This window comes from Caretta caretta, chromosome 3, assembly GCF_965140235.1.
Source record: "Caretta caretta isolate rCarCar2 chromosome 3, rCarCar1.hap1, whole genome shotgun sequence".
Lineage (NCBI taxonomy): Eukaryota > Metazoa > Chordata > Testudines > Cheloniidae > Caretta > Caretta caretta.
In genome coordinates, this window is record NC_134208.1 from 83,369,683 (window position 1) to 83,397,190 (window position 27,508).

The window sequence follows — 27,508 nt, forward strand, 5'->3', positions numbered from 1 at the left end:
AGAACGTGATGGTAACTAGCCGAAGTACATGCTAATGAACCTATTGGAGACAGGAACCATCATACCAGAAGGGTACAGAACTACAGATAAGGAAAAGGGGATGAACCCATCATGAATATGCAAAGACTACTGTGGGTGTCAGTGTGACCTATTATTATGTGTGGCCCTGCCTATAAACAGGGGGACACATCCAGATATGCAGGACTGATGACCAGGAGACATGAGTGATGCAAGTACTAGTGCTGGACATTTTGTTCTCTCTCTATTTTGTTATATTGCAGGGTTTGTTGGATTGTTTCTCAATTTAGCAAGATTGTTAATAAAGGAAAACGTTATTAGCTTAAGCTGATACTCATGTGCTCATCGGATCTTTCACTCTAATAATAATCAGGATAGTCTAGCTGATTAACAGGCCAAACCCTCTGAGACCACAGCTATCTAAACAGTCAACCAGTTGATAATTCCCAAATTCCATTTAGGCTACACATCTCAGGCAAACCTGAAATGACACTCAACAGATCAAAGTGTCCGTTTCACCCAGTTCTCCATCTTTAAGAGAGTATCTACTCAGCAGGATAAGTTAGAGCTCTCATTTAAGTGTTCTTAATATGCTAAGTTTGACTCCAGCATCTATAAATGCTACTGAAATAACATATGGAGCTAATTATGGTCTTTTGAAGGAAGGGAAATATAAATTGTACTGCAGACAGTTTCTCTGGAAAATTCACAGCAATTTTTAGAATTATGGAGACTGTACTGGTGTTTTAACCAAATGCGATTTGGCTTTTTAAATCAGCAAGCAGGGAATACAGCCTTGTAAAACAGTAATGTTGTGACTGATGAGGGAAGTATTAAAATATCCTAACTTACAGCTATTAAGTTTGGAGGGTCCCATGGAATTTGTCAACTTTCTATTCAGCAAAGTGCAGTTTTACACATTCATTAGATTGCCCACAACCTTATGACCTCAGGCTTTGATGCAAATTAAGCAGGGTCAGGTATGCTCTGTACATGCATAAAAGATCAAGGAAAATTCATGTGCTGCAGGAAGTTGTAGAGATGGTTCATAGAATCATAGAATATAAGGGTTGGAAGGGACCCCAGAAGGTCATCTAGTCCAACCCCCTGCTCGAAGCAGGACCAATTCCCAGTTAAATCATCCCAGCCAGGGCTTTGTCAAGCCTGACCTTAAAAACCTCTAAGGAAGGAGATTCTACCACCTCCCTAGGTAACGCATTCCAGTGTTTCACCACCCTCTTAGTGAAAAAGTTTTTCCTAATATCCAATCTAAACCTCCCCCACTGCAGCTTGAGACCATTACTCCTCGTTCTGTCATCTGATACCATTGAGAACAGTCTAGAGCCATCCTCTTTGGAACCCCCTTTCAGGTAGTTGAAAGCAGCTATCAAATCCCCCCTCATTCTTCTCTTCTGCAGGCTAAACAATCCCAGCTCCCTCATCCTCTCCTCATAACTCATGTGTTCCAGACCCCTAATCATTTTTGTTGCCCTTCGCTGGACTCTCTCCAATTTATCCACATCCTTCTTGAAGTGTGGGGCCCAAAACTGGACACAGTACTCCAGATGAGGCCTCACCAATGTCTAATAGAGGGGAACGATCACGTCCCTCGATCTGCTCACTATGCCCCTACTTATACATCCCAAAATGCCATTGGCCTTCTTGGCAACAAGGGCACACTGCTGACTCATATCCAGCTTCTCGTCCACTGTCACCCCTAGGTCCTTTTCCGCAGAACTGCTGCCTAGCCATTCGGTCCCTAGTCTGTAGCAGTGCATTGGGTTCTTCCGTCCTAAGTGCAGGACCCTGCACTTATCCTTATTGAACCTCATCAGATTTCTTTTGGCCCAATCCTCCAATTTGTCTAGGTCCTTCTGTATCCTATCCCTCCCCTCCAGCGTATCTACCACTCCTCCCAGTTTAGTATCATCCGCAAATTTGCTGAGAGTGCAATCCACACCATCCTCCAGATCATTTATGAAGATATTGAACAAAACCGGCCCCAGGACCGACCCTTGGGGCACTCCACTTGATACCGGCTGCCAACTAGACATGGAGCCATTGATAACTACCCGTTGAGCCCGACAATCTAGCCAGCTTTCTACCCACCTTGTAGTGCATTCATCCAGCCCATACTTCCTTAACTTGCTGACAAGAATACTGTGGGAGACCGTGTCAAAAGCTTTGCTAAAGTCAAGAAACAATACATCCACTGCTTTCCCTTCATCCACAGAACCAGTAATCTCATCATAGAAGGCGATTAGATTAGTCAGGCATGACCTTCCCTTGGTGAATCCATGCTGGCTGTTCCTGATCACTTTCCTCTCATGCAAGTGCTTCAGGATTGATTCTTTGAGGACCTGCTCCATGATTTTTCCAGGGACTGAAGTGAGGCTGACTGGCCTGTAGTTCCCAGGATCCTCCTTCTTCCCTTTTTTAAAGATTGGCACTACATTAGCCTTTTTCCAGTCATCCGGGACTTCCCCGGTTCGCCACGAGTTTTCAAAGATAATGGCCAATGGCTCTGCAATCACAGCCGCCAGTTCCTTCAGCACTCTCGGATGCAACTCGTCCGGCCCCATGGACTTGTGCACGTCCAGCTTTTCAGTGGGTGGCATTCTGTCCTCCAAGCTCACTACTGAACTAAAGCTCCAGTGATGCAGTAGGAGAAACTGTACTGCTAGAGGTCCATAGGTCAGGTGAGATCCAAGCCCTTGACCCGGCCATGTTTGGGGGTGGTGGGTTTTTTTGGTTTTTTTTAAAAGCACTTTTTGCAAAACTAGATATTAGCTCCACCATTCTAGACAAATTCCAGTTTGAAAAGTTACACTAATTTTACTGTCCTAAATCATTCCCTCTGTAAACTGTTGTCATTTTACTGTGTACATGGCAGCAGCTGCTCTCCACCACTCTAGAGGTAGGTGTAGCACAGGGGTGTCTCTCAGTTAAATAGTTTGAGAGCCCTCAGATTAAAAGAAACAGCTGTATATTAAAATTTAAGATAAACTTAGAGCACCTATAAGGGTGTTAAATATAATGATCTTTTTTTAAAATGATTCTCCTAGAAACAAACTATTAAGTAAGATGCAACTTTAAAAAAATTAAAACTGAATTAGGTGGTGGCAGCTAAAGTTTGCTTGGCGATGCTTCTGTTTCTCATATCTAGTAGACATTTTGATATGAGGTCAAGCTCTGCTGGCATTACTCACTTCAAATATAGTACACTGACTTCTGTGGATTTGGGCCACTCTCTTGTGTTTTGTGAAATAAAGTCATTCTTCAGTTGTTGGCATCATGGCATTGCAAAACATAACTTCACTGCATGTACAGTGCACAGTAATATTACATCTTGAAGGCATGTGTATCTGAAATGATCATTGTACCACTCTCTGAATAGATATATCTGCTCTGATTGTATCGCACACTTCCTGAAGCACAATAAATTGCAGACATTTTTAAATGACAGTTTCTCAATTTCTAAACAAAAGGTTGTATAAAATCCAGGATATTCTGTGCACTATTAGCTGCCCCTTAGTGTTACCAGAGATCAGTTTGATGTAAACCATTTACATCACTGTTAACTCTTGAAAATTCTGCAGAGAATATAATAAATTGTATGCCAATTCTTCTCAGCAATTCAGTTCAACTAGGTTTGGATGGAGGGTTGCCTCATTTGAACGTATACGCAAATTTACTGCTTCATATGATCTAAAAAAATAACACGCTGGAGCAATTTGTAATCCTCAAACAAACTCTTTTTATTACAGAGGAAGGAAAGAGACAACACTCGTATAGTTTAACTGCTGAGCATTACAATGAAACATAAAGCAGCATTAAAGTTGCTCTGTGCTTAATACTGTGGTTTAAGAAGCTAATCTTGTTTCAGTTGAATGGCATGTTCATTATGGCAAATAAATCAGTAATGCGTGGGATTACTGAAGAGGAAAGACATATTAAAGCAGTTTAGGGAATCATATTGATTTTTTTCATGTCCGATTTAGCTTGGCGTTTTTCAACAGTCAGTTCTAATAAATGCCTGTATAGTGAAGATTAAGCAGGTGGGAATGCTGCCCAGAAAGAGTATTATGAATAACTTAAGGCCCTGGTTTTAATTGCAGCAATCCATGATACTTACTGTGCTGGCACCAGAGTGGAATTTTCAATATTTAAGTTAAAGCTTTACTGAGTTATTAGCAAGTGTGGTCTTTTCTTAAATAATTGAAATAACTTTCCGATATTTGCACTTCACACAAGGATAGGTGAAGATTTCAGAACACTCACTGAATCTGAAAAGACTTTTGCAGTCTGACTCATTAACGCAAAATTATTTAGGATTTTTTAAACACGGATACTTCATGCAAATTTCTGTCACAGTCTGAATCAGCAAAGTTTACTCTGAAAACTTTGTGTGTTTGCCACTTTATGATTCAGATTTTGTTCATGCACATTTTCTAGGAAGCTGCATATTAGGAAAAAGCCCAAACCCAACTAATGGCAGGCCATTTCCATTGTGTTGTATTCTTAAATTCCTAAGGTTAATCCCCATTGCATATTGTTTAGAACACAGCAAGCCAAACTCAAAGGTTACTTTCTAAAAGACCATTTGCCAATTAAAACAAAAAAACTAAACAAAATTACCATTTGTTGTTACAAGCCAACTCCCCTCACCTTGCCCAACAGTATTAGAAAGTTAGGAAATTCATACTTAAGCTTCCACAAAGCCACCTTAACTCTAACCCCACTTAGCTCACATCGTCTGCCTATAGTTATATCTATATAGATCATACCCTTGCCACTTCAGAATACTGTTAGATACAGTTAAGAAACGAAGAGCAGCTTCCACTTAGACCATTTCTAGAGTGGAGTTACATAATTTCTGGTTCATACTGTGACACTACACCCCCATATTCTTCATAAGATATTGTTATGATGTGACTATGGCATATCTGAAATGTATTCTATGCAAATGGGTCATGAGAGATATCACTGGAAAGGTTATATTTACTGAATATGATTATCCTATTTGTATTCATGTATCATTTTTGTATCTGAAGTTGGGAATACTGTCTGTGCAGCAATTACAGATGTGTTTACACCTGGGGAACACCCACTAGACAGAATGCAATCAGTCTAGATTGCTGGCTGGAAAGGGCCTTTAGAAAGAACAATAGCTCTTTGGAGATGCTAATCTCCCACCTTTCTGGAAAGCCTTCCTGTAGACCCTGCAAATAGACTTTGAGTTATAGCTGCAGGATCATGTCACCTGATACTGGACTCCATAATAAAATTAGTACTTTTCCACTGACCGAGGGTGAGAATCACACTGGAAGGCAAAGGATTCCCACCGTATGTAAAAGCTATTTAAGGCAGGGGAGTGACATAATCGTGGTTCGTTCTTCACTGTCTCCCCACCCAAGATGACTGCTTTAAACACCTAAGACTGAACTGGGGAAGAAATGACTGAACCCAAGCTAGAGGGTGTCTGACCTGTGAAAGAAATACCTGGAGTTTTAAGCTGCAAGCAAGAGCAGCTTGTCTTCAAGAACCTCTCCAATCTGCCTAAAAACAATATTTAGGGTGAGAATTTGCTAGTTAAAACCAGTTTCTTTAGTATATTAAGCTTAGCTTGCCTCTTTGTTTCATTTGGTAGGTAATCTGCTTTGATCTGTTTGCTATCCCTTACAATCACTTAAAATGTACCTTTCGTAGTTAATAAATTTGTTTTGTTTGGTCTTAACCCAGGGTGTAGCATTCATAACTGGTGGGAAAAAAGCTGTTACATATCGCTCACATTGAGGGAGGGAACGAACGAATTGCATAAGCTTATGCTATACAGCACAAAGCGGTGTAATTTTGGGTTTGCACTTGGGGGGGATTGTACTTGAGTATCTAGGCAGTTCCTTAACTGAAGCCTTCCCATGCAGGGGCTAGTCAGAAAGCCTGTTTGCATGTTACAACAGCTGGGTGTCCCTCTACCTGTATGTATGCTGGTGAAAGTGTGAAACCAGGAACGGGTCTGCAGCTTGTCATAGCAGAACAGTTAAAGGGAGCCCAAGCTGGTGAGTCAGGCAGGCTCAGTGGTACCCCAGTTTCAAGTGGCACCCTTGGAAAAATCTATCACACATACTAAAAATACCACAATTTCTGTCTTAATTTCCTCCCCAGGAAGTATATAAAGTGTAAAGTGTGCTATGTACTTTACGAATACAGAAACAAGGACCTCATCCCAATGATCTTTGAGACTAAAGAGACAAAACAGACAGGAGATGGAGGACTGGGATCTAGTAAGTGATGATGTTCACCATGTCATGTTTTTCCCCTCCCCACTACATCACTATATGGGTGGGGGGAAGTGAGGTATGTAGTTAATAGGCCTTGTAAGATGAAGCAAGGCAGCAATAGGGAAAAGCTTTGGCATATTTTGTGCTAGTAACAACAACAATAAAGTATGCAAGCAAAAGCTTGATTTACATATAAGCATACAATTCAATTCGTGAGATATTTGTAACTCACCCGAGACATGTATCTGCTTACTCAGGTGATAGTTAAGTGACTCTCCAAGCCCCCAGAGGAAGTCAGCTAGGATTAGATCACAGAAGGGGCTGACACTCAGGCCTGTGCATAGATCATGCCAGAAACTATGCTGAAGCTATAGGTTGGTCAGATGGCCTGTAAAGACTGCTGATGTCTACTTTACTAATAACCTGTACTCTGAAGAGATAAACTAAAAACATTTGATTACCCAGGAAAGAATTTTCTGTAGTATCTGGCTGGTGAATCCTGCCCATATGCTCAGGGTTTAGCTGATCGCCACATTTGGGGTCGGGAAGGAATTTTCCTCCAGGGCAGATTGGAAGAGGCCCTGGAGGTTTTTCGCCTTCCTCTGTAGCCTGGGGAACAGGTCACTTGCTGAAGGATTCTCTGCACCTTGAAGTCTTTAAACCATGATTCGAGGACTTCAATAGCTCAGACATAGGTGAGAGGTTTTTCGCAGGAGTGGGTGGGTGAGATTCTGTGGCCTGCGTTCTGCAGGAGGTCAGACTAGATGATCATAATGGTCCCTTCTGACCTTAGTATCTATGAAAAGTTATGCCTTTACACAGTCTATATTCGCATACTCCTGTCACCATTATCCTCTTCATAGCACTATCATACCCTCCTGTCCGTTTCTTCCTCTTGTAGCACCTTGCCTTATATTAGGCTAAACTGTCAGGCTACAGCCTGAGTCCCTATCCTGATCGGGTGCTGCAGTAATAAATTATTTTGGTTGTTGCTGCCAAAGAAAGTAGCTATAGGCACAGCTACAGAATGCTATGAAAATTCAATGGCTCAACTCACATAATATCTGAACCCTTTACACAGGGCAGCGTGAAGCTAGGATACACTAAAATATATTACACAAATTGTTTTATACTTTGAGTTACCTGGTTACGGTTGCTGGAAATATCTAAGTGAGAAAGGGAAATTCACCATAAAAAGATGGGAGGGAAGTTATCCACAGATTCCGATTAGAAGTATCATAGCTTTGCTGATCATTCAGATCCCTTTTCCCAATGAACTTTGTATTCTTGGCATGATGCCTAATATACAGATTAGTAAAAGCACAAACAGGTTTGACACTGGCCAAGAAAATACCAGCTCAAAACCGGAAAAGACTCAATTATCACAAATTGGTTGACTCCGTACTTGGGCAACACGAACGATGAGGAATATTGGTCAAGATATTGAGAATAACGTTTGTCAAGTAACTCAAGCTAACAAATCCCTAACCAATAACAGAATACATGTCTAGACTGAACACTGGAAGCAATTATATTGAAAAAAGTGTTAAACGTAAAGCTTGTAACTTGTTAGAACCAGAATTCTGGCACCCAGGCTTGTGTGTGTCTCAGGCTATCACCAATGCCTCCACAACCTGGATCCCCTTACATTGTCCTTGGTGCTGATAACACCATCAAGTTTTCTAAGCAGGAAGGCAGAACTCTGAATTTAGATCCTGGTAGCTAGCTAGGAGGAAACGGTTTTCTTTGGTCATTTTTAAGTATATATTCTGTTAAGGATTTGAGACCTTAAACAGTTCAGAGAGCATTTCTGTTCCCCTCTAAATACATAAAACAGGAATTGAAAAATTCACTTGCTGTATATACAAGTTCTGCACATCTGTATGCACCACACCTGCTTATGAGGGTTAACCCTACCCCTGCTTGTCTTCACATACCTGCTGCATCTCATCCTTAATGGGACTACTCACATGACTCAAGTTAGCAGGTGCTTAAGCTTTTGCAGAAACAGGCATTGATGGTTAAGCTCTTTGGATAGGGACTATCCATTATAAACAGGCTCTTGCACAACAGGGCCCTGACTTGGCCAAGGCCTCTATTATTACCCAATATAAATAATGAGGGTAGAGAAAAAACGAGCTCTGAGAATACACACATTTTATTCCTGCTTAAATCCATAACAACAGCAAGATTTTACCTTATCTAGCAATACTGTTATCCAGACCTTAGTATAGACACAATGTGGTTTTATGCCATTTACTTTAACCTTTATTTAGGAATCTGAGTACATCTAAAGATTTTGGAATTTGACACCTTACTGGGACAGCCAGGGAGATCAGTTCTCAGTGCAAAAAGAGAACAAAAAACTGGTTGGTGGCAAGAGGCAGAAACAGACTAAGATGATTCTTGGCCTGGGGCACTCTGTCAAAGACGCAAGGGCAGGCAGGTGCCCATTCCCAGGAGGTGATGCCAGGTGACTGATCACTTGAGGGCAAAGGGAACATAGTGATTAAAAAAAGTGGCAGGATCAAAGAATCTAAGACAATAAACTCCAATTTATATATATACACACCTATAACATGATTATAAGATTACAGGCAAATGACTTCAAATTTCTTCTGAAACTACACGGAGGTACAACAGTCCCCTTGAAATAATGCTCCACTTAAAGTACATCATTGCTATGAAGTAAGAGCTACATTTTGTTTTTCAAAGACAGATCAGAGCACTTGATTCACTGGACAGAGAGTTCCAGACATAAAACGGCACCGTTCTAAAGTCATTTTGTAATAAAATAGGTGCCTAGTGACAATGTTAAAGAGTTCTGACCACACAAAAAGTTAGAAAAAAAATTTAAAAAATTGTTTTTTTAATGAACTTGGAACCTCAGTACTAAATGGTTGCTTTGAAATCCCTGTTGTGCTGGAGGTTTCAGGGCTCTTGATCCAAAACAGGAATGCCAATTATAAACCTTTTTAAACAGGAGTAGCTTGACTGCTGCATTACTGGCCTATGGTACCAAAAGAAATCCTGACAAAATAAAACAATCACGGTTCATGTTCACTCCCACTCTCCTTGTCTCCACCAGCAGCAAGAACCTACATTTGTAAACCTATAGTAATTCACTTATTAAGAGGGGACCCGCAAAGGAAGATGTAAAACTTTACTTTATAAGGTAAAAAGAAGAAAGTGGAGGGAGAGGAAGAGAAGAGGACTATTTGTGTTTGCATTTAACTAGAATACTGGAAAGTTGGGGGGAAGGGGGGTGGTGCATGAAGGGACATGACTCTTTGGTAAGGTTTCCACACCCTGCCCCTTCAATTAAAGCTTAAAAGCTAAGGAAGTTTCCACATGTATATCATTCTTCCCAGAAACTCTCCAATAACAAATAGATCAATTTTTCCCAGTATCCCCTTTTTCCTCATGCAACAAGGGCCTGATTCAAAGCCCTTTGCAGCCAACAGAGCCATCCTACAGACTTCACCCAAACTCTAAGGAAGTCCACCCTCTTGGTCAGAGTAGAACTAGGCACAGTCCTAAGTTATATAACTAAGTATAATAACTGGCTGCAGGTCTAGAACAAAGTACTAACAATAAATGTCAACATTGTGAAGTTGCATTTACTATCTATTGACCTGCATTCGGTTTCTATAGTAACCAAGTGCTTCAAACACAAGTCCATAATAGGAAAGTGTAGTAAATTGAGAATTTTATTACTTGGGCCATCCTGTCCCATCCTTTCCCCACCACTCATTAAAAACAGCATTGGCGAAGCATCTCAATACTGAAAATGGGACAATCAAGCGCAATCAATTCTATACACATTTATTCAATACAATATTTGTTCATTTTCAGTGTATACAGGTTTTCTAATCCAAAAATAGATAATGCTACCCAAGAATAAAAACATTCACTTGTACCAAAAATACAAACTGGTATTTCAAAGAAAGATTTTAAGTATATCTTATACAGTCATAAAAATGGCAAATGAAGGTTAAAAATTACCAGCCAAATAAAGTTAAGATTTTTTCTGCATGTTTTCTGCACCACCACCATTTCCTTTAGGGACAGGAGGCTGTAAGCATTTACATAAACATCAGAATATGAACACGACCCAATGCATTTTATATGAAAAATACTGTACTCTTAAAAACATGTAAGGAAAGCTAGCATTACAAGGGAACAAAAAGGAAAAACTGACATTTGAGAAGACGTAGGATATAAATTATTTCTAGAGTGTAAACTTTGCTGCTGCTTGAAAAAAAAAAATCACGAGTACTTTCATTTGGCTTAGCAGCCAGGAAAAAACAAAAGCTGCTTTTTTTTTTTTATAAAGTGCTTAACCACCATATCCAAGTGTAATGACTTTCAGACCTACTTAATTTGAATGTGCTCAAAAAGCCACTGCTTACGGTATGAAAGCTATCATTCTATAACTCTGCACATACAAACTGGTTTTATCTGCATGAATGGAAGACTGAGGGCTGTTCAAAGCAATCATATGCTGCCTCAAAATCAAAGGAATGCTATTAGGACAGCAGTTGAATAAGGCCCAGTAAGCTGAAATTTGAGCACAACAGATGTAAAAATAGCCATTTAAAACAAAGGCAATTTTCCCCTCTGCCCTATGAAGATAACTTCATCTGATAAGCAACATAAATATATTCTTCTACTATTTTGACACCTTATCTATAGCAGACCAAAGTGTCAAAAATATATTTCCTCAGACAGGAAATCCAACCCTATTTAGGCTTTCAACACAAACCAAACCAATCATTCAAGGCGATTCATGTGATTAATAGAGGGAGATACTTCCTACTCACAAAATACCAGGAAGCAGTTGTATGGATATCCAAATGTTAACACATTATGTTACTTAATATTGAGACACTATCAACTTGGTTCTCTTTTTAAACTGACAGTATGCCTTAATTTAAAATAAAAAAAAAAAAAAAACCACACACACAATTTAAAGTGCTTTAAGATTATTTTGCTCCCCTGCTGATGTTTGTTTGGGCAAGGGAAAAAAGTGATTAATTGGCTATGGAGGCAAAACAGTGAAACTAACTAAACACAAAAGTGCTGTCAAAAGACAAGCTAAATTAAAGAAACAAATTGCTAACTTATCAGTTGTTGAATAATCATAGGCATAACATTTTCAAAAAGAAATGTGATTTCCCAGTTGATGTGTCCCTTTAGTCTTAAAGTTGTAGTATGGGATGGGTTTAATATCAGAGTGAAGCCTCCAACCTCATTACAACCACACTGAAATTTTTCATTTTACTGTAGTAGAAAATTCAGAAAAATATAAGCCTAGGATTTATCAGCCTGGATATCCTGTATTAACACATCTTTAGAATGGTGTCCTTTCGACAGTCCCATCAACTTTAATAACAATGCTGTGACCTTTTGCTTCAGCTCTACAACTTCCTACAGAGGTTGAGTTTTTATTTTAATCTACTAAATGGACCTCATCTCCAGTAAATTTCTAGGACGTACCGATTGCAAATTTGGATAGAGTAAGTCAAAGATCCAGGCACAGCACATTCACTTTATGCCAGTTCTGAAGTTATAGAACACCTGTGCCCTAGTCACTACTAAAATATATCTTTTTCATGTAAGCCCATTTGTATCTTAAACCAGAGGAAGTTCTAATCCAAGCACAATTCAGCATCTCCAGTGACTTTTACCTCAGGTTACCATTTTAAAATATTTTTTATATATAAAAGAAATTAAACACATAAGTGAAGTAAGGGACAAACACAAAGACATCTGGCCTCACATACAGATATGCATCATACCTAAAAATAAGCCTCTAACCATTCGAAAAGCAATGACTTAGTGGTTTAAGCATGCAAGTGCCCAAATATGTGCTAATATGGTACGTTTCCTGAAATTACTATTAATGTCTAGCACTGGCAGATCTGCTGTATTCATTGCCAGAAATTTATCATTTTCCTTGCATCTCTCACTTTTTTTTTTTTTAAATAATAAAGACACCACTAAAATGAACTAAGCAGCATGACTGTGTCTATCAAGAGATGCTATGTAAGGGGGCTAGTTTTTGAAACCTGTAGTACAAGTCTACCCAAAGGTGGTAAGATGGCATTTTTACTTTGAAATGTTCTAATTCTGATACTGAATTAAACCAAAACAAATTATATTAAGCTTTGCTAGTTCATAAGAACCACATCGGAAAGATGATCACATCTCAGACTGTACTAACATGCCTGGAAATAAACACAACTGTCATACTAGATTTTTATGGAGTCAATATAGAAAATTAAATATAAAGGAAAAAACATACAGGAGAAGTACATATTCTGTTGATAAAAGGTACAAAAACCTGCAATCAAAGAATCAGAAAATAACCAGCTTCAGCACTAGTCTGGAAAGAATTAACTTATTTTTCAAATCAGAAGTCCATACTGCGTCTCATAGCCCTGCCTTGTCAAGTTTGTTAATATACCCGTTTAGGAGTCAGACAGCATTTTGTTTAACTTGTATAATGATACAGAGCAACACTAAACCGTAATTAACTCCTCTTTTGTGCGGTCCTCCTTCCACCACAATTGTACCCAATATATACCCAGTTGTGGTTTTCTGGTTTTGTGTTGCAGCTCAGCTGTACTTTTCTTGGATGTTCACAAGACTGGCATTTGATTGGATACGCTTGGCTAGAAGGAAAATAAAAATAAAAATAAAAAAAGACTCCCACCATCAGTTTCCCCACTCACTCAGTTTAACTGAGCACGTACTATTGAACAGTGTTCCGTTAACATCATGGTTTTCCTTTTCAACAGAGAAGCATGGCTAAGGACCTACTTTTCCCACCCTCTACGGCTCTTCAAGTGATAAAGGCAGTCCCCAAGAGGACAAGTAGTCAACACCAGCTCCCACCCACTGCTGCAGGCACAGTGACAGAATTGCCTGACCCCATACCAAGTACGTTGGTCAAGTAGAGTGCCCAAGATGATTCCTTGTGCTCCCGCATTCTGTAAGTAAAGTTCTGACAACATTACTTACGCAGAATGAGTATACGTTTCTTCTGCTTTGAGTGAAGGAAGCTACTAAGGTAAAAAATGACTGGTAAAAAGAGAATGAATGAAGAAACTGCAATCACTGGGACCGTATCACTGCATGGGACAGAACAGTTGAAAGTTCTACTCCAAAGCCTTCGTGTAATGTTCATCTAAAAGGAAAAACGACCATGGTGAGCAACACATTCCTTGGCTTGCATCACTGTTTTACTGAACATCGCAAAGTTCAGTATAGCAAGACCACCTAATTACCTTTAAACCATAATATCTACTTGAATAAGAGCCATTTAAAATATCTCCCCTCAAAAAATTAGACAAAGGTGAAATCCTAGCCCCACTGAAATCAATGGCAAACCTCCCATTGACTCCCACCCAATACATTTATTAGAGCAGCGATTCCCACACTGTGATTCTTAGAGCACTTACTGGTGGTTCATGGAAAGCTGGCTGATCACATGCTACTAACCCTCCTTCTTCCCAGTTGCTAAAAATCACATTGAGAGACAGCTAAATACATTAAAAACTTGCTACTATTCCCTGGCCCAATAATCAGCTGCTGTAGTTAGGAAGCAACTAACTGGAAACGTTAACTGGAATTTAGCAAGAAGGGTCAGATAAAAGCCAAAGATTAAAGGGATTTCCCAGCCCCCAAACCCCCATTTGAGATAGGGAGTGGAATATTCCCTTCACAAAATCTCTTAGACAAAAATAAAGTTCCAGCTGCCCAAGCTGAAATATGTCAGGACATCAGGGTTAGACCCCTTCCTCTTCAGGAGTGGCACAAGGTCTTTAATGACCCGCAGCAGTCAGGACCTCTATTTTACATCTCATCCAAATGAACAGCAACATCATGGAGTACCCTGGGGGCCCTGGTTCAGTATTAACTCAGAGTGCAACCTACTGGGTCACCAACACTGTTTCCTGAAGTATTTAAGTGTTCTTTAACCGTTTTCTCTCCACGTACTGACCAGAACCCAGCCTGACCCCTCCTTAGCTTGAGAGACGTGAGGAAGTCACAGCACAAAGCGGTAGGTGCAGTGTGACAATAGCTCACTAAAGAAATTGCTCATGAAAGCAGCTTCCACCGCTGAAAGGACAAGAGTGGTGCCAAGAGAAAACAATATAAAACAGTTAAGGGACCACTGAAGATTGCTCTTCAGATTTATCTACCCACCCATTGGATATTAGCTAGGCAAGAAGATCCAGAAGCAAATACGTATACTCACTGCATCTTCCACATCAATACACAAGTGTGTTCTGTGTTCTGAGTGGCTGCCCAGTCCAGTCATTTTTTGCATTTTGTTATACATGGTATTCAGGTTTCTGTAAGTTCCATTGCAGTTTCTGCATACTTCTGTGTGGTTGCTTGATACAAGACTGATGGATTGCCCCTAAAATTATAAGCAGCACGTATTTAGATTTTTAAACAATATAAAATTAACTTTAAAAAACTAGAGCTGAACTTGAACCAAAATCTACAATATTAACATCCTAAAGTGTTACACTGAAATTTAGGGATTTAGGTCCATTTTATATAAATAAAAGCTCACAGTGAATTGAAAGTTGATCTTATTTTTCCCCGAAAAGATGTATTTTGAAACTATTGACTGTCTATAACAGGGGTGGGCAAACTACCACCCGCGGGCCGGATCCGGCCCCTCGGGACTTTGGATCCGGCCTGCGGGATTGCCACCCCCATGGTGCTGCGCCACTCTGGGAAGCGGCCACACCACATCCCTGGGGCCCATAGGGGTGAGGAGGGGTAGAGAGCTCCGCACACCACTCTTGCCTGCGGGTACCTCCCCCAAAGCTCCCATTGGCCAGGAACAAGTTACTGCAGCCAATGGGAGCCTCGGGGGAGGTACCCACAGCCGAGGGAAACACATGGAGCCCTGTGTCCGCCCCAGGGGCGGCGCAGGGACATGGTGCCAGCCGCTTCCCAGAGTGGCGCAGCACTGGGCCAGGCCAGGCCGGGGCAGGCAGGGAACCTGTCCTGGCCCCGGTGTGCACCGCTGCCACCCTGGAGCCACTCTAGGTAAGCGGTGCCAGGCCGGAGCCTGAACCCCTCCCGCACCCCACACCCCCTGCCCTGAGCCCCCTCCCGCACCCCACACCCCCTGCCCTGCAAGCAATTTCCCCACCCAGATGTGGCCCTCGGGCCAAAAAGTTTGCCCACCCCGGTCTAGAATAAAAACAAAACAAGGATTGTTAATACCAAGTTTGCCTTGGAAACACAGGTGTGCTTCTCCCGCACAGCTGGCTATTTTTCATTGGTCTATATGAATATGCCACACAGGAAGGAGGAGTGAATAGGTATTTTAATTTGGCCTAATTATTTTGAGTTTCAATAGCCACTGCTCCTGTCCCGCATTTACAATCTATGTAGTAAATAATAGCAAGAATCCAGATCATATTTTAAAACACAGTCCCTTAAAAACACTATTGGGATTTTCAAAAGAGGCTAAAGGAGTTGGGCACCCAAATACAATGGAACTGTATATCCCAGCCTATGCTGAGAGAATACAAGATCATCTCTCCTCCTATTAGGAAACCCAATGGAAGTTTGCTTAACTGTGAAATTTCATCCTTTATGGATTTCAGATAAAAAACACAGGAAAGTCACGTAGTTTTACTGTAGCAGCAGTTTCACCTCCCTGAAAATTCTGATGACCTGGGTGGGTTGTGGGGGAGGATGGGGGAAGATAATTATAAGATCTCTAGATTCTTCTGTATTTTTTTAAGCCTCGTCACGGAGGCATAATGACAGAACCCACAATAGCCAGAGTTTACAGAAGAGACCTGGCTACTATCCACCTTAAAACATCACTTTCCATCCAGCACTCAAAAAGCAAACTCTTGTATGATCAACTTCACAGGCTACCTCCAATTTCCCATTTCTGAGCCAGGGAGCTGGGAAGCTAGTGAAGGACCATCACCAACTACACCCAACCTTTGTCAGCATCCTAGATCCTTCCCAACTGGGCTTTACTCCCAGCTCTGGCTCAGCAATGGTCATGGTCACAACAGTAGATTATCTCCTCTTAGCCACAGAAAATAGGCAACCTCCACACATTTGTCTCGATCACTTCAGCCCTTGACAGTGTGGAGGGCTCACCACAGAGACCTACGAGGAACAAACAGTAATGTGCAGAGATGGCTGTGAGGAAGCACTGGGACAAATTCCACACAGCTTCATTTTCTCCCACATCCTATTCAATTATTTACAACAAGCTGTTGGGAGAGACTATACAACACCTTGACCTTAAACATCAGCAGGATGCAAATTACACCCAGCTGTTCATCTCCTTTTCATCTACCATGAAAGCCCCATATGCAGCTGTACTATTGGCAAATCAGATCAACACCTGGACGAAAGGCAACTCTCTGAAGCTAAACCTAGGCAAGATAATGGTGAGGTTGGAGGGCAGAAGGCAACATTTCCATGATTTAGCCAACTCCTTAAGATCACCCCATGGTGAAGATTGTAAAGGGGCCTTCTAGTTTTGGTCCTCCTCAATGTCTCAGCAATATTCAATACTCAAACAGCAACAGTTTTTAGGAACACCGTCAGCTACCCAGGAGATGATGCCCCATCCTAACAGATACAGACTTGACCACGGTAATCCTTGAAATTATGATCTCCATAAAGTAGGAATGAAATTGCAGGCACTGAAGAAACTCCAGGCTACCTGCAGACCAGCACAGATCATTAAGAACACATCAATGCTGCAATCACTCCACTGGCTACCCAAGTATTACTAGATTAAGTTCATGGTCCAGGTCTTGCCTTTAAAGTGCTCTGTTGACCAGGCCCAAGGCTCTCTCCCCTTGCCAAGACCTACTATAAAGGCTGCACATCTCAGGAACCACCAACAGCGAGAACAACAGGAGACCAGTCTCTCTCAGCAACTGTTCCTTCCACAACAGTTAAGCATGAGCATAGACCATACACCCCACCCCCCAGACTGAAATGCTAAAAACATCTTTGGCGCAGCTTCTCCACCTGTCTGTGAAGCGGGGCTAGAAGACAGAACCAAAGTGAATCTTTACTACCTGCTTGGATTTATACAAAATTGTAAGACACTCAGAAACAACATAGGAGAGTGTGTTATGCTGGTCTACAACCAACTACCTTATTAAAGGAGCACAAGTCTTATTTCTAGAAGTCTATGGATTTGATCATGGCACTATACAAGTTTAAAAAATGCCCTATAAATCACTACAGTGGGGGGCAAGATCTGCCTGGCAAGCAAAAAAGCAGGAAAAGCTAGCCCACCAGTAAGGGGGGCTGCAAAGCATATTGTAACCACAGATCCTCTTCTAGATCCACATGTTTATTCTGCACCAAGAACTTTAGTTTGAATGTTATCCTTTTGGACAGTTTTTATTGATTAACTGCTTAATCAAATTTATGAATATTTTTGCATAATCTGATTTAGTTTTAGGATTAAATTTAGCATAATTTACAAAATTTTGATACATAATTATTTGGATACACTTTTCTTGGGAGATAATTACCACATTTATTTTACAAAGAGGGATATTTAATTGCAAAAGTTTTAATTGTTCATAACCTTAATGGATAGGAGTCTTAAGAAGTGTTTTCAGGTAGCTGGCCCTTTTGGACTAATCTACAATACAACCAAATAATGATATAAGGAGCCACATTGTTAAGTCACGCAATGATAACTCCAGAAGGAACTAGGAAAAGTGACTTACTGTATGCAGAGACTACGTGACTCTTACTATATAATTATCAGCTATTGTGAATCCAGAAATCCCAATATGAAATGGCACTGTAATTGCATACAAGACAGAGTCAAGGTGAGCATCAATTAAAATACATTTTGTGCTCTCAATTGTGAACATCTGCATTTTATAGATAATTGTTCTATCTGCCTAAACTGCTTCAGAATTTGTCAATTGCAGTTGCTCAATATGTATCCACTGCAGTTTGTTCTGTGAAAAGAAGATATTTTACTATACAAGAAGAGGGCTCAGTGCTGCCCTCAGATACACAGCAAAGATACCTGGAAGTTATGTTCGAAGCACATCAGTGTTGTATTGAATAAGTCCAGGAACTCTGCTGTACTATTTGATAGCCCTTCACTGTTGTTCTTCAAACAATCTGTCAAAAAGAAAAAAAAAAAATACGTGAATCAAGATATCCTTATTTCTAACCTATATCTACAGCCAACAAGTCCCTTGGCGGCCCTACAGCTTTACAGCAAGAGCTCTCAATTATAAAAACCAATTCAGTCAGCTTTGCATTTCTTATTTGGTTGCTGTTATGCAGATGTCTCAGATTTGCTATCCTAACTCACTCGGGCTTCTCTCTTCATTTAGGATACATTTCAGAATTAATTGGCCTTGATTAAATAAAAAATAAAGACCATTATCAAGAGCATTTTGAAGAAAGGATTTGAGCTCTCACTGGGCTTTCAGATAACACAAGACGCTGCTTTTACTTTTCACCCTGCAAGTCTGACTTTGCCCATCAGAACTAGTGTGCACTGTTTGAAAGTATAAGCGTCAGACATGTAGCTGAAACAAGGGACAGCTAGGAAATAGAGGGAATCTTTATGCTTATGAAAAAAAAGGAAATGCTTTTGAAAAATGCACTAAGCAGTGTCACAGAACGTGCACCAATTTTGTCAGGAAGTGGAAGCCAATTTTACCTGCCTTGCAGGGCGCTCCTGAAACACTCCTTGTCAGATACTGCTCTAGTCCCTGCAGGTATTTCTTTCCTTCCATCTACTCCACTTTTTCTATTCTGATCCATTAGACCCTTGGAAACTAGGACTGCTAGTTTTACGTAGCATTCCATTAAAAAGGACACTGTGAAGGTTGGCAGACTCCAAACGTGACCTTCCCTGAAGGATGGAAGTGAGAGAACATCTTAAGCATTACGGGATAGAGTCTATGCTCCCCTCCTGGGGGACGTAGCACAGAAGGCAGAGCCTGAGGATGGGAGGACAGTTGGAGGTTGTTTTACCTCTCCTTCACACACTTTGGTGGCAACCAGTAACATATGTTGGGGACTACTGGCCTCTGGAGCTAGCCCGAACCCAATCTCCCTGGGGCTACCTATGGGCTCTGTAGCAGCCCAACATCCTTTGCAGCACTCAGCTCTACATTACCACCCCTCCAACCTCTGGCGCCCTCCCATGCAAGGGTGCTGGAACAATTTGTATAGTGGGGGTGCTGGTCACTGAACCAAACTGTAAACCCTGGATATGATGGAAACCATTTCAAGCCAGAGGCCAGCACCCCCCACACCCTTAGTTCAAGTACCTATGTTCCCCTGGTCGGGGTACAGCTCCTGTGCCAAGGGAATTTTTCCTGTTTCCTGTGGTGGCGTTTAAGGGCCATAATGAAGCCGCATGCAACATATTACAGCCAGAACCAGTCCACAGAATTTCAGAGCCAGAGTCTGATACCCTTACTCATGTTGAATAGCACTGTGCTCCACAAGTAGTCACTCATTGTGACGTGGGGTATCAGAATCTGACCCTTACTGATTTTTTATTAAACAGTTCAAGTTACATTTTCTACTTAAGTAGGAAAAAGGGGGCATGGGGAAAATAAGAGATCTATAAATACAGCAGAGCTGTAGCAGATCTCCAGCATGGTTTATTCAGAGTAAGTAAAAACCATCAGTTTTTACAGCTCTGCTGTATTTATAGATCTCTTATTTTCCCCATACCCCCTTGAGTAAAGCAGCTGTCATTTTGGCAGGGGCTTTAGTGCAAGGTGAATATTCGTATGGGGACTCTAGTGTGTTTAGATAAGCAAGGGAAGAAGAAATTGATTTTTTGAATCTGTCAACTTTGAACAGTATCCCCTGTACAATAAAAGTACCCAGGATGTATCAATAAAGAGCTCTTTGTTTCTGTCAATTTAAATAACTTAATCTTATCAATGCTGTTCAGTTCTGATCAACTGAGAAATTTTAAAGGCAAGGCTAAATCTGTCGTCTGAATCATAATGGTAGCATGAAAAGGACAGAACAAATCACGTACTTGCACAGTTGGCCTTCTCCCAAGTACTGTTAAAGAACTGCGAAAGGATCACAACTAGTTGAACCCTATCAGACATCAAGAGGCTTTTTGCACAGTTGCTCTCCGAAGAATTCTGGAAGAAAAAAACCCCACAGTATGATGAATTCATATGGCAACAACTTTGGAACTATTTCAGATAACGGGTGACATGGAGGCCAAGTCTGCCATTTTAAGCGTGTTAGTTTCACCCATCAGGAGTAGTGTGGCCAGTTTTACATCCCTTGTCAGAATTCCGAGAATTTCAGAGACGAGAACTAGTCCGACAGGGCAAAGCCAGTGTCTTTCCAAACAACGGACTAAGAAAAAACGTTAAATATGATGAGAGGTATAACCACGTTGGGGATTTAGGTAAGTTCTTAAAAGGTTTAATACGAGAACAGCAGGAGCTTCAGTCAAGATAGAAAAGGAGTACTTGTGGCACCGATAGCACCATGCACACCAACAGCTTTCCAGAGCAGGGGCACTTTTCAGTACGCATGTGTACGACTAGCATAATAGACCCTGATCCCACAATGGGCCCTCTGAGTGTTCCCATAATACAGCTACAGAGTTAGATTCTATCCTGGGTTATACTGATGGAAGCTGGCATAACCCAGCATTCAGAGCTCCACAAATCCGATTGGCGCAAGGAGCCTACAACTCCTGCTTGGCTGATTTAGCACACCTGCAAGCACGACTCCTCTGGAGTCCTCAAGTTGCTCTCCCCTGGCCCTGTGTCACCGCAACTTGCCTTCCGCCAGGAGTCAATCCCTCCTAGCATGCATCTGAGCCTTCTGATACAGAGGTTGCTAACTGCAAACCCAGAGGAGCGTCAAGCCTCCAAATAGTATTTTAAAGTGTGCAAATATCTGGTTTCATGCCATTTAAAAGGAGACTCAAAATAGTGACTGGGAACATCATTTCTTGTCTCCGGCCCCCACCCCCAAACCACAGACTGACAGAATCAGCCAGGCACCCCCAGGCTGATTTTCCAGCCGCAACAGAACAGATCTCACCCCGAGCGGCTTTTGTCCAAAACCAGATTAAGCACAAAGACTGGTCTGGCATATAGAGTACAAGCTCTGGTGAGGGTCAGTAAGACTACCAAACATTTGCTGATGAAAATAAGGTTTTTAATTAGCTATAGTGAGGTTGGGGTAGAAGATCAATAATTTATTACTCACCCAACCCTAGCCAAGACACCATTTCCATATAACTAACAGCTGGATACACAGAGATACAGGTTGATTAAAGTACTAAAACACACTGACAATGGAAGATCCATGTTTAACGAGTGAAACACGTTCTTTTGTTCTGAGTGACAACTACCCTCCCCACTAGCCTCCGTACCCCATAGACCTTGAGCTGTGGGTACATCTACACAGCATTCTGGAGCCTGTGTCAACAGACCTGGCCTTGTGTTAGTGCTCTAAAAACAGCTGCGGAGACAGCGCTTTGAAGTCACGGCTCAGGCTGGAGCTTGGGCTCCGAAGCCCACCCCCATCCCGAGGCTTCAAAGCCAGAGTTGCAACTTCAAAGCGCTGTCAACACAGCTATGATCTCAGCACCAGCCCCTCTAGCCGAAGTCTGTCAATCTAGACTGGGAGGCTTGGTCCCGCAGGCTCCAAAAGGCTGGGTAGACATACCCAGAGAGACGGATTGTTCTCTCGGCCCTAGAGGATATTCTGTGGCGCTCAGAGTTCCCAAGCAACTCCAGCTAAGAATTATGGAACTTCTCAGCCCTGGTTCAGCACAGCCAGCTAGCAGAGGGAGCATGGACATGTCTGCTACCCTGTTTTGGGGGTAGGGAGCCTTGCAGAATTTGGGATGTAAAAGCCTCTACCAAGCAGGCCCCTGAAGAGGGAGGGAGAAGAGGGGCAGCCACCTGGGACCCTCTAGTAGCCTAGGAGAAAGAGGGGAGCACCTTCCCCAACCCCACCAGGAGATGTTTAAGGATTAGAGACCCTGCAGTTTCCCTTGCTGTGCTATCAAACTATGTCCACAAAAGCTCAAACAAAGCCCTGTTTAAGAGAGTCTGAGGTTCAGTGGGACTATTTCACTCAGCTCTAGCAGGTACAATGTCAGCCACAAGAGCACAAGTTACTGTCTCATCACAGCCTGTCTGCCTCAACCCTGAACTGGATAAGCCACCTGCAGGAGAGGTTAGCTCACCGGCAGCCCAGCAAGAGATGAAACATCCCTACACGAACTAGCTTTCATGCAGGCCAAACAGACATCTGATGGCAGTTGCTTTCACACACTACTAACCTGAAACTGAGTCAAACCCATAACCAAGGAATCCTCTCTCTGCCTTTCCCATCAAATTCTCCCAAACACATACAAGCTAGTTAGCTACGAATGCCATGAGAAGACAGCCCCTGGAAGGACAGCCTCATGATATCTGCAATAAGAGATGCCAATCCTATTATTATTTGTTTAAGGCCCACCACCTGCTTAGGTCTGTGCAAGTCACAAAGACTGCCCCTGCCCAGGTATTTACACTCAAGCTTTTCTGGGTAGCTGGTTCACGAATCAGTTCAGAGCCACACACAACCATATAGATACATGGTGTGGAAAGGTTATTTGGGAAAAGTTAGAACAGGGATAATCAATTATTTTTTGTCAAGGTCCAAATTTCGTGGTCAGGGTATAGTCAAGGTCCAGGCTCTAGGGAAGAAAATAAAATGGAAAAAAAAAAATTGATACTAAATAAGAAAATAAAGATTTTGGGGTCTGTTCCAAAGCATCTGGCGGTCCAGAGTCCCCTTATTGACTGCCCCTGAGCTAGAACAACATAAACAGTGTCAGGAAAAGGCTTTAGCCTTAAATTGACTAACTCTGAGAGAAAAAGGCAAAGCTCTACACAGCTGAGCACAGAGTGATGAGGTATCCCTTGTAATCCGACACCGAGTTTAAACATAGTTAGTCACTGGCCTTTGGCTAATGAGTTGTTTTGTTTTTTTCCCACCCTTTCATACAAGAACAGATTTTCCACCTGAAAAAAACATGTACACTACGTACTTCCTCTTCTCTTTTCCTCGTTGTTTTATTTCCAGAATATGAACAAGAGTTGACTTTTTGGCCTAGAAAAGCTACAACGTGCCTCTTGTGATATAGTGGATCCATCTACCACCCAGGCTCATATCACAGACAGCTGACGTCCTTTTTGTGAGTCATGACAAACTATCTATGGCTACAGCAAGCAAAGATTTTATTGCTATTAATAGCAAATTCCTTTTCTTCCTCTCTACCATGATTTGATACCTAAGTATCCAATATATTCAGGGATCACAGTGGAAAGAGATAGTGGCGGAATTCCTGTGACAATGCAGTCTGGGTGTGAGCTTAGTACCAAAGAAGTAGGGTGAAGTGAATGGGAAAGAAGTGTAGGAATAACTGTTAAGTTAGGAGTCTTTACTGCAAAAGAAGTCTAGTCAGAATCTTTAGTATTTTTTCCCTTTTTCAAAACCAGTTTTCTTTCAACCCCATGGTTCTCAAACTGTGATCTCTGGAGAGCTAACTGGACACATGGCTCTGGCTCCTGCTTCCCAGCTGCTAAGTTGATTTAGATACTGCCATAAAGTTGTTGTTCATGGCAAGCAATTGTTGTAGTTGACAGAGACATGTCAAGTGGTCATGAATGGAATGGGACATGTAACACAAGAGTCTCTATTGAAATGTGGTGTTCCCTACAAAAGTTTGGGAGAGATCTATTTCCCTATGTATTCTATTTTTTTCCCCTGTTAAAATGGAAGATTTGTTAAATGGTTAAGGATCATCAGAACTTCCATTACTGCTACTTCTGGTAACTTCTACGGGGAACTGTCATATGCACACACACACACAAACCTACCAAGCTAGTGGCTCTCAACCTTTCCAGATTACTGTACCCCTTTCAGCCTGATTTGTCTTGTGTACCCCAAGTTTCACCTCACTTAAAAACTACCTGCTTACAAAATCAGACATAAAAAACACAAGTGTGTCAAAGCACACTATTACTGAAAAACAAGTCACCATCCGTATGAAATTTTAGTTTGTACTGACTTCACTAGTGCTTTTTATGTAGCCTGTTGTAAAAGTAGGCAAATATCTAAACGAGTTGATGTACCCCCGGCAGAACTCAGAGATAAGTGTACGCCTGGTTGAGAACCACTGTACTAGGTGATGTACATACCTGGACGAAAGCAGAAAAGACCTAGCAAATGCTGAGGAAGTGTAAACAGCAGGGGCCTACTACCTTCCGGGAGGGTTCCTTAAAAGTTGAACTTCCAAATCCATGGGAGACTTAGCTTTGGGGAAAAGGTTTAAAATCACTGATACTAACAAAAATTAAGTTACCAAGATTCACAGAATTAAACTGGGCTTCTTTTTCCCCCTGACTTCTCACATCAGTTGATGACAACTGATTGAAGGGATGACAAAGTTCTAAACATCAGATTTAAAATATTTTGACTTTCTGCAGCCACTGGTTCAAATTTCAGCAGGATCATCTCACTCCTTTAATTCTTCTTAAAGAGCGAAACTGAGTACCATGCAGTTCGTTACATTTGGATCTTTCAGAGGACACTCAATTAGCCCCAAATAGTCTGCAGATAGATAAAAACATGATCCTAGCTGGTGTACCTGTACTGTCGGAGTTAGGGCTTATCCTGGCACCCAACCTTTACCCAGAAGAGTTGTGCAGCTGGTTGACTGACTAATGGCTAGGGAGCAGTGACTTAGTGGAGTTGCAGGTATAGAATCTGTAAGGCATTTGAGGCCCTCCACTATCAGCATTCCCATATAAAAATGATAGTATTGGTCATTAGATTTCCCATCTTTAAACTCCACATTTTCAGAGATGTGTCAAATTTGTACAAGTTGATACACTATCGGAGTTAAAGAACGCTTTGCAAGATGCAGGACTATTAACATCCTTTGGTTGTGAACAAATGTCCAGCTTTAAGAAACCACACACACAACATTAGTAAGATGGCGAATGCAACTGGAAGAACTGGCCTAAGTTACATCAACACCACTGATGGTGTGCAGCCATTATTGACAAGTCAGGTTTGCTATTGGATATTTTTCCATTGGCAAGCAAGATCTTTTGCTTCAGATGCAGACCATGCTACATGCCTTCACACCCTGAGATAAGACTCCTGCACTTTACTTGGGCTACACCACAAGATGACTATTTTAGAAGCTGAAGCCAATCCACAATATGGCAGCTTGCTTATTAAGAGGAGCTTTACAGTGCTCCACCAAGCTGCAGTTGCGTATGCACTTCTTGGTGGAATTAAAGGTGTAGGTAATGACTTTGAGAGCCAAAGAAGTGGTTTGAGTCCAGGTTACCGGAAACCCACTGCTTTGTTCATGCCATATTGCCACTAGTGGCAACATTCAGAGCCCAGATCTGTTAACTTCCAAACATACTGCAATACTCATCTTTTTTCTTGCCCTTCTGTAAGGGGAAGACAGGAGAGTTTAGCAGAATTATTGAGTTTGGGAGCTAGATCAGATTGTAAATTTTACGTATACTAAGGGAAAGGGAGGGCACATACTATTTCTTGTACAAAATCAAAATAAGTAAGCTTTAATACACAACCTAATACTGAAAGCAAAAGTATTCACAGTCAGGAAAGACACACAAACAAGCAATACAACCCCACAATATGATGCACAGAGAAGAAACAGGCATCTCCTTTCAGACACGAGAACTCAGTCCTACATAGGAGGAGAGCAATGGGCATAAAGCTTACAAGAGCAAAACACTTTAAGCAGCAATGACTTATGTCTAAGAGAGCTCCTAGGCATTCGTGAGAAGCCGATGGCCCAGCTAGTTATGAATCCCTAAATTCTAGAACACCCTGATCTTTAAGGATCAAATATTTTCTAAATATGTGACAGGGCAAATAAGTAGTGGATGTTGTTTTGCTATTTTATTGTGTGCATGTGGCCTGAAGTCATTAATCATATACAGCAGATTGGGCATTTCCCGAGAACGGTCAATATCAATGAGTAATCAGGCAGTGCAAGTTAGTGCTCCAAGTGCTATTTCCCTGCATAGAATACAAGTCTGATAACACTAAAAGGTCTGTGCCTCCATTTTGCTCGACACCACGAGTTCCTCTTTTCAGTCACACGCGATTCCATTAATAAGTCTGCCAGGAACACTCACTCCGATGGGAAGGAGCATCCATTCGACACCTCTTCTGCTGGGGAGTCATTTGCAAAGGGATACCCAGGAAGCCCCTTTATCCTCCCTCCCTTATTTCCACACAGTCACAGGCCGGCCGGTCTCCCAGCTGGCCTGGCGAAGGCGGCAAGGGACTGCCCCACCCTGCCTCTCTCCAACAGCTTGGGGGAGGCCACCTCCAGCTGGGGCTTGGCTAAGCCGCACCCCAAGGCGGCTTGTGGGTCAGACCCCCCCCACACACGCGCGCTCACGCGGGCCCTCCTGCGAGACCCTTCCCCGCACGCACCCCCACGGCCCGGGTGATGTTCTCCAGCTGCTCCGTGACGCTCTGGAAGTGGCGGTAGCAGCTCCGGCAGAGGCGCACGGGCCGGGCGCTCCGCACCAGGCAGCCGGCGAGCCGCACGCTGCTGTTGGCGAAGCCCACCAGGAGCTCCCGGCACTCGGGCGGCAGCTGCCCGGGGAGCCCCGTCTCTAGCAGGGCCAGCGACAGGTCCTCGGCCTCCTCCAGCAGCTCCAGGGACAGCAGCCGGCGCCCGCCCCCGCGCGCCCACCCCTTCGGGCCGCTCTGCGGCGGGGGGCGGCGGCCGGAGCCCAGGCTCTGCCCCGCGCTCAGGCCGGGCACCAGCAGCAGACACAGCAGGCGCGCGGCCGGGCCCATGGCTGCCGGCAGCCGCGGCTCCTGGGAGCGATTTAGCGAACCAGGGTCACGTGGAGCCCGGAGAGATGTCAACGTTCGGAGCTGGGTCAGACGAGCCACCTTATTGGCTGGTGGGGGTTCGACTCCGGGTGGAGGGGCGGGGCTGCCGGGCCGGGGGTGTGGCCTGGCAAGGTGGGACGCGCTGTGTTCAGGCCAGGCCCGGGCGGGCACTTACGCTGGCTGGTGGGGAAGCGGGCCGGGCTTCCCGTCCTGGAGAGCGGGGCCTTGCCTGCTAATGCACAGCACAGAGGAAA

At 42.6% G+C, this 27,508-nt stretch overlaps 1 protein-coding gene and 1 long non-coding RNA gene across 2 annotated transcripts in view; one reads left to right on the forward strand and one right to left on the reverse strand.

Moving 5' to 3' along the window:
• Positions 1-13,327, forward strand: part of LOC142071540 (uncharacterized) — a 44,471-nt gene extending 31,144 nt beyond the window's left edge. The window contains exons 2-3 of the long non-coding RNA XR_012667630.1: positions 6,184-6,302; positions 13,103-13,327. This is a non-coding gene — a long non-coding RNA (uncharacterized LOC142071540). The remainder of the gene's footprint in view (positions 1-6,183; positions 6,303-13,102) is intronic.
• On the reverse strand, positions 10,109-27,250 carry OSTM1 (osteoclastogenesis associated transmembrane protein 1). The gene is made up of 6 exons (XM_048844864.2): positions 26,844-27,250; positions 20,362-20,473; positions 18,370-18,467; positions 14,566-14,730; positions 13,326-13,491; positions 10,109-12,976 (listed from the first exon to the last, which is right to left on the reverse strand). Exons 1-6 carry the CDS (start codon positions 27,213-27,215, stop codon positions 12,921-12,923), a joined length of 969 nt encoding a protein of 322 aa, XP_048700821.1. The 5' UTR covers positions 27,216-27,250; the 3' UTR covers positions 10,109-12,920.
• Between the last annotated feature and the right edge of the window lie 258 nt (positions 27,251-27,508).

Bases quoted from the DNA above. Each gene is read 5' to 3' on its own strand.
- OSTM1 (XM_048844864.2), bottom strand. From the start codon at position 27,215: ATGGGCCCGGCCGCGCGCCTGCTGTGTCTGCTGCTGGTGCCCGGCCTG. The intron at 14,731-18,369 runs GTATCTTTGCTG...TTATAATTTTAG, and splicing joins GCTTCGAACATAACTTCCAG to GGGCAATCCATCAGTCTTGT. The intron at 12,977-13,325 runs GTAAGTAATGTT...TTTTCCTTCTAG, and splicing joins GAAACGTATACTCATTCTGC to CCAAGCGTATCCAATCAAAT.